Source organism: Oncorhynchus clarkii, unplaced genomic scaffold (assembly GCF_045791955.1).
Source record: "Oncorhynchus clarkii lewisi isolate Uvic-CL-2024 unplaced genomic scaffold, UVic_Ocla_1.0 unplaced_contig_6262_pilon_pilon, whole genome shotgun sequence".
In the NCBI taxonomy this organism is placed as follows: domain Eukaryota; kingdom Metazoa; phylum Chordata; class Actinopteri; order Salmoniformes; family Salmonidae; genus Oncorhynchus; species Oncorhynchus clarkii.
The window spans coordinates 154,459-166,115 of NW_027258057.1; the positions used below are offsets into that span (position 1 = coordinate 154,459).

Sequence of the window (11,657 nt, forward strand, 5' to 3'; positions counted from 1 at the left end):
AGTATTAAAACACTCACTACCTCATGTCCCATCAGTATTAAAACCCTCACTACCTCATGAATGTTCCCATGTTTTAATAATACTGATGAGAACATTCATGAGTCATCCATGTTAATGCGACCTCATCCTCAGTAGCCTATTCGGTTCATATCCATGTTAATGCGACCTCATCCTCAGTAGCCTATCCCAGCAGGGCAACGGAAGCGCTTCTTACCTCGAAATCGCCTCACTCTTCATGTCGAATAAATGAGTCTGTCCATTTGAACTAAGCAAGCCGCTAAATCGATCATTTTACATATTGCCTAGGTTACTGAAAGGCTATCTGAAATTAGATGTAGGCCTATCGGGGACCTGCATCTAGCTAACCAACCCATGGCAAAGGTTAATTGCAGTCATAAACCCAGAGTTTAGTCAGTAAATCTATGCCTGTTGAAATGACAAACGTTTGTAGTCTTAACGTTTGTAGTCTTAACATCTGGGACACAATAACGTCACAATTGCCAGAAAATTGCCTAACATTCGTTTTTATAATTCATCCAAGTGTTTCTTGCACAGAGGTTGAGATCCTCTGTCCAACTTTCATCCCTCACACTCTCCTGTTGGATTTATCTGTAGCTATTATGCACGTGCCATACGGGATTTATTTACAATCATAACAGACAAACGAGTTAAATCGACATCCATTGATGGAAAATGATACGGCAAATTTAATGATGGCGAATTATAATTTCTCTTGCGACATAATTAAATTATTTTTAGTCACCTTTAGCTCGCAAGAATTATTGTTTCAATGGGAAACCGAATGTTGCTTCTTACATTGTTGCAAGTTAAGTTGATATTCCTACTTAAATCGTTAAATCGCTCGATAACGTCCTGGAAAAGGAGTTTGACTAAATCTGGCAACTCCGATGTTGCTGCGAAATGTTGTTTTAGTTTTTTTTAGAGGGTGCGTTCGTTTTCAGGCCTTCTGGGCGGGTTTGGAGTGGTCATTGTTATAGATAGAAATTGTATCTAGACCTGGCAACCACAACAGCAGCTAGTCGGCCACCATTGTTCAGCAGCTTGCTAACAAACATAGCAGAAACATTGGAGCCCTTTAGACGCTATCTGTGATTATTAGCCATTTTGTTTTCAACACACTTTCGTCGTATCTACCAGTTACCCCATTTAATAGCATATTTACGTTGTGGTTGTCAGTCAGCTAGCTGGATGGTTACATTACCACTAGGCTAGTCGCTAACGGTAACTAGCTAACGTTAGCTAGATAACATCTCCGAATATGAGCTCCCTAAACTACTCCCTCCCTGCTAAAGAAGGGGAGGTCGGATGGACGGAGACAGAAACTCCCGTGAAAGAGGAGAAGGAAGAGGAGGCTGTTACAGTAAAACAAGAAGTAGAGGGTGAAGCTGGTACATTGAAAGAAGAAGAGAAAGAAGCTTTCGGAGTGAAAGAGGAGAATGATTATACCGTGAAAGAAGAGGAGGAAGAGAAACAAGACGATGCGTTTTTTGGAGTGAAAGAGGAGAAAGATTTTACCGTGAAAGAAGAGGTTGAAGAGAAACAAGACGATGCGTTGTTTGGAGTGAAAGAGGAGGCGGCGATGACAGTAAAGGTAGAGGAAGACGTTTTTAGAGTGAAAGAGGAGGAGATGACTGTCTCGTTGGAGGAAGAGGAGACTGGAGATATCATTAACACCAGTGAGTACTGTCTCAAAAACGGGTAAAAACGTTGAATATGTGTGTGTGTGTGTGTGTGTGTGTGTGTGTGTGTTTTTTTAAGGGGGTATTGTACTGATATTGTACAGTTGAATATGTTGTTCTTCTGTACTGTAGGGATTGTTGAAGTTACAAATAGTGGAGACCACCAACAAAACGTAACAATGGATTAAATGCATTCTACTGTTCTTTCTTTGATAAAGGTAGAGAGCTGATTTACATTCCTGCGCTCTGTATGAATATAATAGGTTCTCCATCAGTGGATGGAGTGGAGCATTAAATATAGAGTCCTGGACAGAGTCTTGTCCATCAGTCGCTGTGGATGGAGTGGAACATTAAATATAGAGTCCTGGACAGAGTCTTGTCCATCAGTCAATGTGGATGGAGGGGAATATTAAATATAAAGTCCTGGACAGAGTCAATTCTGAATTCAACTAAGGATAACCGTTGAAGGTGGCTTACCTCTTAGCCAGCTAAGTTTCTATGGCAACAAATCATTCAACTCAAATCTTCTCCTAGGCAGGTTAAGGGCCAATCAGGAGGCAGATTAACTCCACTTTGTCCTGACTCAAGTGTCTGAGCTGCGAGTTATGGTGTGGAGCCATGTGTTAATAATGTATAGTAGTGATTCTACACCAGGATAGAAGCCATGTGTAGTAGTGATAGTAGTGATTCTACACCAGGATAGAAGCCATGTGTAGTAGTGATAGTAGTGATTCCACAACAGGATAGAAGCCATGTGTAGTAGTGATTCTACACCAGGATAGAAGCCATGTGTAGTAGTGATAGTAGTGATTCTACACCAGGATAGAAGCCATGTGTAGTAGTGATAGTAGTGATTCCACACCAGGATAGAAGCCATGTGTAGTAGTGATAGTAGTGATTCTACACCAGGATAGAAGCCATGTGTAGTAGTGATTCCACACCAGGATAGAAGCCATGTGTAGTAGTGATTCTACACCAGGATAGAAGCCATGTGTAGTAGTGATAGTAGTGATTCTACACCAGGATAGAAGCCACGTGTAGTAATGATTCTACACCAGGATAGAAGCCACGTGTAGTAATGATTCTACACCAGGATAGAAGCCATGTGTAGTAGTGATTCTACACCAGGATAGAAGCCATGTGTAGTAGTGATTCTACACCAGGATAGAAGCCATGTGTAGTAGTGATTCCACACCAGGATAGAAGCCACGTGTAGTAGTGATAGTGGTGATTCCACACCAGGATAGAAGCCATGTGTAGTAGTGATTCTACACCAGAATAGAAGCCATGTGTAGTAGTGATTCCACACCAGAATAGAAGTCATGTGTAGTAGTGATTCTACACCAGGATAGAAGCCATGTGTAGTAGTGATTCTACACCAGGATAGAAGCCATGTGTAGTAGTGATTCCACACCAGGATAGAAGCCATGTGTAGTAATGATTCTACACCAGGATAGAAGCCATGTGTAGTAGTGATTCTACACCAGGATAGAAGCCATGTGTAGTAGTGATTCCACACCAGGATAGAAGCCATGTGTAGTAGTGATTCTACACCAGGATAGAAGCCATGTGTAGTAGTGATTCCACACCAGGATAGAAGCCATGTGTAGTAGTGATAATAGTGATTCTACACCAGGATAGAAGCCATGTGTAATAGTGATAGTAGTGATTCTACACCAGGATAGAAGCCATGTGTAGTAGTGATTCTACACCAGGATAGAAGCCATGTGTAGTAGTGATTCCACACCAGGATAGAAGCCATGTGTAGTAGTGATTCTACACCAGGATAGAAGCCATGTGTAGTAGTGATTCTACACCAGGATAGAAGCCATGTGTAGTAGTGATTCCACACCAAGATAGAAGCCATGTTTAGTAGTGATTCTACACCAGGATAGAAGCCATGTGTAGTAGTGATAGTAGTGATTCTACACCAGGATAGAAGCCATGTGTAGTAGTGATTCCACACCAGGATAGAAGCCATGTGTAGTAGTGATTCTACACCAGGATAGAAGCCATGTGTAGTAGTGATAGTAGTGATTCTACACCAGGATAGAAGCCACGTGTAGTAATGATTCTACACCAGGATAGAAGCCATGTGTAGTAGTGATTCCACACCAGAATAGAAGTCATGTGTAGTAGTGATTCTACACCAGGATAGAAGCCATGTGTAGTAGTGATTCTACACCAGGATAGAAGCCATGTGTAGTAGTGATTCCACACCAGGATAGAAGCCATGTGTAGTAATGATTCTACACCAGGATAGAAGCCATGTGTAGTAGTGATTCTACACCAGGATAGAAGCCATGTGTAGTAGTGATTCCACACCAGGATAGAAGCCATGTGTAGTAGTGATTCTACACCAGGATAGAAGCCATGTGTAGTAGTGATTCCACACCAGGATAGAAGCCATGTGTAGTAGTGATAATAGTGATTCTACACCAGGATAGAAGCCATGTGTAATAGTGATAGTAGTGATTCTACACCAGGATAGAAGCCATGTGTAGTAGTGATTCTACACCAGGATAGAAGCCATGTGTAGTAGTGATTCCACACCAGGATAGAAGCCATGTGTAGTAGTGATTCTACACCAGGATAGAAGCCATGTGTAGTAGTGATTCTACACCAGGATAGAAGCCATGTGTAGTAGTGATTCCACACCAAGATAGAAGCCATGTTTAGTAGTGATTCTACACCAGGATAGAAGCCATGTGTAGTAGTGATAGTAGTGATTCTACACCAGGATAGAAGCCATGTGTAGTAATGATTCTACACCAGGATAGAAGCCATGTGTAGTAATGATTCTACACCAGGATAGAAGCCATGTGTAGAACTGATTCCACACCAGGATAGAAGCCAAGTGTAGTAGTGATTCCACACCAGGATAGAAGCCATGTGTAGTAGTGATAGTAGTGATTCTACACCAGGATAGAAGCCATGTGTAGTAGTGATTCTACACCAGGATAGAAGCCATGTGTAGTAGTGATTCCACACCAGGATAGAAGCCATGTGTAGTAGTGATAGTAGTGATTCCACACCAGGATAGAAGCCATGTGTAGTAGTGATTCCACACCAGGATAGAAGCCATGTGTAGTAGTGATTCCACACCAGGATAGAAGCCATGTGTAGTAGTGATTCTACACCAGGATAGAAGCCATGTGTAGTAGTGATTCTACACCAGGATAGAAGCCATGTGTAGTAGTGATTCTACACCAGGATAGCCCAACATGTTGGGGGGCATCTCAGATTGTATTGGTCATTCTCACATAAAAACGTAATTAGGAGGAAGGATGTATGTTTTTTTAAACATTTGTATCACAAACCGTTTTTGAGAAAATCAGGATGAAAGTGGCCATTTTAGACCTCTACATGCCTCCTGTCAGACCCCATGACCTCTGAACCCTACATGATACAGACATCTAGTCATTAAACTGTATGACCGTATGACCTCTGAACCCATCATCTAGTCATTATACTGTCAGACCCCATAACCTCTGACCCGTACATGATACAGACAACATCTCGTCATTATTCTGTCAGACCCAATGACCTCTACGTGATACAGACATCATCTAGTCATTATACTGTCAGACCCCATGACCTCTGACCCCTACATGATGCAGACAACATCTAGGCGTCGTTATACTGTCAGTTTCAATTTATTCAACATTCAAATATTCATTTTATCTCAAAAGTTCTCCTTTTTAATTTGGTTCATTTGAAGGCATATTGTTTGTCAAAGTGTACTCCTCAATTCGGCCTACTTCACATGTCCAGAGTGGGCTCTCTTGTTCATTTTGAAGCTGTGCTTCATTTTATGAGCTTCACCAACACAGTGAATGTGAAAATGCATTAAAAAAAAGGGACCTCTCTCTGTTGGCGATTTGCTGAACGTGCAATCGTCAAGGAGGGATGTGATTGGTTAATGACCTACAATGTACATTTCTATGTATAAAATGGGAGATATCTTCAGAGAGATGTGACGTGTTTAAAAGAAACGATCTAAAAAGAAGCAAAAAGGGTCATTTCTTAAATTAAAAACTTGGAGCTGATTTTTCTGGTGTTTTTTGTTGTTGTCTCATGTCCAACAATAACACTTTTTTATATATATATATATATATATATATATATATATATATATATATATATATATATATATATATATAAATATATATTATTTTTTTCTTCACAGAAAACTTGGTGGGCCAAATAAAAACACCTGTGGGCCAAATTCGGTCCGCGGGCCGGAAGTTGGGGAACGCTGCTATAAGGAGTGTAAGACACCGAGATGTTGTTCGTATCATGAACGGTTCACAGATCATAGGGTCTTAATGGAAGCATGAATAGGTCTCCACATTAAGTTTCTATGTGAGAATTACCAGAACAATCTGAGATACCCAACATATATTTCTGGGGTTTGCCCTCTCGCTAAGATTGCGTTTTTATTTATTTCTTTATTTCACCTTTATTTAACCAGGTAGGCTAGTTGAGAACACCTTTATTTAACCAGGTAGGCTAGTTGAGAACACCTTTATTTAACCAGGTAGGCTAGTTGAGAACACCTTTATCTAACCAGGTAGGCTAGTTGAGAACACCTTTATTTAACCAGGTAGGCTAGTTGAGAACACCTTTATTTAACCAGGTAGGCTAGTTGAGAACACCTTTATTTAACCAGGTAGGCTAGTTGAGAACACCTTTATTTAACCAGGTAGGCTAGTTGAGAACACCTTTATTTAACCAGGTAGGCTAGTTGAGAACACCTTTATTTAACCAGGTAGGCTAGTTGAGAACACCTTTATTTAACCAGGTAGGCTAGTTGAGAACACCTTTATTTAACCAGGTAGGCTAGTTGAGAACACCTTTATTTAACCAGGTAGGCTAGTTGAGAACACCTTTATTTAACCAGGTAGGCTAGTTGAGAACACCTTTATTTAACCAGGTAGGCTAGTTGAGAACACCTTTATTTAACCAGGTAGGCCAGTTGAGAACACCTTTATTTAACCAGGTAGGCTAGTTGAGAACACCTTTATTTAACCAGGTAGGCTAGTTGAGAACACCTTTATTTAACCAGGTAGGCCAGTTGAGAACACCTTTATTTAACCAGGTAGGCTAGTTGAGAACACCTTTATTTAACCAGGTAGGCTAGTTGAGAACACCTTTATTTAACCAGGTAGGCTAGTTGAGAACACCTTTATTTAACCAGGTAGGCTAGTTGAGAACACCTTTATTTAACCAGGTAGGCTAGTTGAGAACACCTTTATTTAACCAGGTAGGCTAGTTGAGAACACCTTTATTTAACCAGGTAGGCTAGTTGAGAACACCTTTATCTAACCAGGTAGGCTAGTTGAGAACACCTTTATTTAACCAGGTAGGCTAGTTGAGAACACCTTTATTTAACCAGGTAGGCTAGTTGAGAACACCTTTATTTAACCAGGTAGGCTAGTTGAGAACACCTTTATTTAACCAGGTAGGCTAGTTGAGAACACCTTTATTTAACCAGGTAGGCTAGTTGAGAACACCTTTATTTAACCAGGTAGGCTAGTTGAGAACACCTTTATTTAACCAGGTAGGCTAGTTGAGAACACCTTTATTTAACCAGGTAGGCTAGTTGAGAACACCTTTATTTAACCAGGTAGGCTAGTTGAGAACACCTTTATTTAACCAGGTAGGCTAGTTGAGAACACCTTTATTTAACCAGGTAGGCCAGTTGAGAACACCTTTATTTAACCAGGTAGGCTAGTTGAGAACACCTTTATTTAACCAGGTAGGCTAGTTGAGAACACCTTTATTTAACCAGGTAGGCCAGTTGAGAACACCTTTATTTAACCAGGTAGGCTAGTTGAGAACACCTTTATTTAACCAGGTAGGCTAGTTGAGAACACCTTTATTTAACCAGGTAGGCTAGTTGAGAACACCTTTATTTAACCAGGTAGGCTAGTTGAGAACACCTTTATTTAACCAGGTAGGCTAGTTGAGAACACCTTTATTTAACCAGGTAGGCTAGTTGAGAACAAGTTCTCATTTGCAACTGCGACCTGGCCAAGATAAAGCAAAGCAATTTGACACAAACAACAACACAGATTAACATCTTCCGCTTCATTTGAACAATATTTGAGGCAGAGGACTGATGAAATGTTAGGGTTGCTTTGTCTTACCTTGCTTCATAGGGGCTGGGTTACCAGAGCAACAGCCAGGAAGAGAAGCGCTTCAAGGAAGGGGCCGTAGAGCTAGCCGGCAAATAAGCAGAGGGGGGAGGCAGGAGCTACGCCGGGCCACGGGAGAGTCAGAGGGTAATCTGATGGGTATTCCAGAGAGATGTGTGGCCACGGGAGAGATTCCAGAGAGATGTGTGGCCACGGGAGAGTCAGAGGGTAATCTGATGGGTTTTCCAGAGAGATGTATGGCGAGGGAGAGTCAGAGGGTAATCTGATGGGTTTTCCAGAGAGATGTGTGGCCACGGGAGAGTCAGACGGTAATCTGATGGGTTTTCCAGAGAGATGTATGGCGAGGGAGAGTCAGAGGGTAATCTGATGGGTTTTCCAGAGAGATGTATGGCGAGGGACAGTCAGAGGGTAATCTGATGGGTATTCCAGAGAGATGTGTGGCCACGGGAGAGTCAGAGGGTAATCTGATGGGTATTCCAGAGAGATGTATGGCGAGGAAGAGTCAGAGGGTAATCTGATGGGTATTCCAGAGAGATGTATGGCGAGGGAGAGTCAGAGTATGTATGGCGAGGGAAATCCCAAATAAACACATTCCCAAGGCAATAATCCAGAGCTGGGTCAGGGAACCAGGAGGCCAGCAATCAGAGGAAGAAGCTAAACAGGTGGATATTATCAAACCAGTGCAGTCCAGACTCAGACGTAGGAAAAACAGCCAATACGCAAGCTAGCTAGCACTATTAAACCAAGGTGGTAAAAGTCACAAAACTCACTTAGCTCTAAAAGTTGACAAAAAATAACAGGCCTAAAAGTAGACAAAAAAAAACAATGAAAAACAAACACTGTTAACTAAACAGGTACCAGGCAGTACGCGGCAGTCAAGCACGACGCCAGCAGATACTCTTGCCCAGATATGACATCGTATTTAATGACCTTTTGACCCAGACTTCGGTCACACCAATTGCAATATCTCAGCAATGGTAAGGCCTAAAGACGTGAAACAAAGTCCACTGTGCTTCTGAGAGTATGTTGTATCAGCTTTAAAAGCAATGTTTATTTTATCCGCATAACACCCTACCATGACTACTGCCATCCTACCACTACCAAGACTGTTTCACAACCATAAATACTAACACCCTACCATGACTACTGCCATCCTACCACTACCAAGATTGTTTCACAACCATAAATACTTTAAACACACATTTCTTCAGTAAATCTCATTTTCGAGTTAAATAATCTGTTTGTCTTTGGCAGGAAAGAGAACAGACTTTCATTCTGACAGTGGGAAGAGTCCTTCAGAGGAACCAGAGACATCCAACCCAGCAAGGCGACACTGCTGCTCCCAGTGTGGAAAGAGTTTAACTCAGTTAGGGAACTTGAAAATACATGAACGAATACACACAGGAGAAAAGCCTTACCAATGCTCCCAGTGTGGGAAGCGTTTTACCCTGTCAGGACACCTAAAAGTGCATGAAAGAACACACACAGGTGAGAAGCATTTAGCAAGACCACACCACTGTTCCCACTGTGGAAAGCATTTTACTCAGTTAGGGAACTTAAAAATACATGAACGAATACACACAGGAGAAAAGCCTTACCAATGCTCCCATTGTGGGAAGCGTTTTACCCAGTCAGGGTACTTGAGAACCCATACGAGGACACACACAAGAGAGAAACCCTACAAATGCTCCCAGTGTGGAAAGAGTTTTACCCAGTCAGGACACTTGAAAGAACATAAGAGAACACACACAGGGGAGAATCCTTACCAATGCTCCCAGTGTGGGAAGCGTTTTACCCTGTCAAGTCACCTAAAAGTGCATGAAAGAACACACACGGGGGAGAAGCCTTACAAATGCGCCCAGTGTGGAAAGAGCTTTACCACATTAGTTCAATTGAAAGAACACAAAAGTAAACACACAGGGGAGAAGCCGTTCCACTGCTCCCAGTGTAGAACAAGTTTTACACAATCAGGAGGCCTAAAAATACACATGAGAATACACACAAAAGAGAAACCCTACCAATGCTCCCAGTGTGGAAAGCGGTTTGCCCGGTCAGGGCACATGAAAGAACACAAGAGAACACACACCGGGGAGAAGCCTTACCAATGCTCCCAGTGTGGGAAGAGTTTCACCCTGTCAGGGCACTTAAAAGTGCATGAAAGAACACACACAGGGGAGAAGCCCTACCAATGCTCTCTGTGTGGAAAATGTTTTACCACATCACAGAATCTTAAAGTACATGAGAGAATACACACAAGATAGAATCTTTACCACTACTTCCAGTGTGGAAATTGATATTTCACATCACATGAAGAGGGAGTGGTTACAGAATTGATTGGACAACACCTAGTAAGAAATACTATACACGTTAAACATGTGAAATACTGTAGATATGTTATTTAAAAAATGCAACTCGAAGCTAGAAGCATCAAAGTGCCTAGAAAGGTAGTTCTAACCTTTAAATATGACTGGGCAAAGTCATTAGTTCTACCCTTAAATATGACTGGGCAAAGTCATTAGTTCTACCCTTAAATATGACTGGGCAAAGTCATTAGTTCTGCCCTTAAATATGACTGGGCAAAGTCATTAGTTCTACCCTTAAATATGACTGGGCAAAGTCATTAGTTCTACCCTTAAATATGACTGGGCAAAGTCATTAATTCTACCCTTAAATATGACTGGGCAAAGTCATTAGTTCCACCCTTATATATGACTGGGCAAAGTCATATTTAAGGTTTGATCTACCTTTCCAGGCATTCTGATGCTTCTAGCTTTGAGTTTAATTTTGTTTTAATAACATATCTACAGTATTTCACATTTTAACGTGTATAGTATTTCTTACTAGGTGTTGTCCAATCAATTGTGTAACCACTCCCTCTTCCAATTAGGGCCGATTGGAAAAAGCTGTTCAAAAGAGGACAACGTATTAACATTTCTCTGTACTCCCCGACGAAAGCCGTGCAGCCGAAACGTGTGAAATATTTTTTTAAACTTTGTTTCCAATTGAACATGCCATAAAAATAAAGCCATTTTAATTCATTATATGAAGAGTGCATTGGTCCTCCTTTCTTTTTAATGACCAATTTACCCCTTTCACCAAAGAGCACCTTCTATCTACCACAATGTTGTGTTCCTAAGCAGTGCTTCCTTTCCTCCTCTTTTTTTTCTACAAGGAAAATAATCATTTGAAATTAATTCATTAGGCCCTAATCTATGGATTTCATATGACTGGGAATGCAGATATGCATCTGTTGGTCACAGATACCATAAAGAAGGAGTAGGGTTGTGGATCAGAAAACCAGTCAGTATCTGGTGTGACCACCATTTGCCTCATGCAGTGCGACACATCTCCTTTGCATGGAGTGCTGGATATTGGCGGGAACTGGAACACACTGTCGTACAAGTCGATACAGAGCATCCCAAACATGCTCAATGGGTGACATGTCTGGTGAGTATGCAGGCCGTGGAAGAACTGGTACATTTTCAGCTTCCAGGAATTGTGTAACAGTGCTGTGTCGTCTAGTTGCAACATTAAGTCTTGTAATGCGTTTGTCACTTTTTTTAAAAATTTACTTAACATTTCAGGGAATAATGTGATTTGTAAAGTGATTTGTAAACATTGAAAGTCAATATATATAAAAACATATTTTAAAAAATAAAAAGAGTTCTTAACAGGGCGTGTCCCCAAGACATCCAACCAGAACCAGAACAAACATTGAAAGTCAATATATATAAAAACATATTTTAAAAAATAAAAAGAGTTCTTAACAGGGCGTGTCCCCAAGACATCCAACCAG

General features: G+C 41.2%; 1 protein-coding gene across 1 annotated transcript in view; it reads left to right on the forward strand.

The window, feature by feature from the left end:
- Positions 1-10,125, forward strand: part of LOC139394691 (zinc finger protein 585A-like) — a 53,835-nt gene extending 43,710 nt beyond the window's left edge. The window contains exon 5 of the mRNA XM_071142783.1: positions 9,172-10,125. Coding sequence (XP_070998884.1) covers positions 9,172-10,122 — 951 coding nt within the window. The 3' untranslated portion in view covers positions 10,123-10,125. The remainder of the gene's footprint in view (positions 1-9,171) is intronic.
- Positions 10,126-11,657: the final 1,532 nt, after the last annotated feature.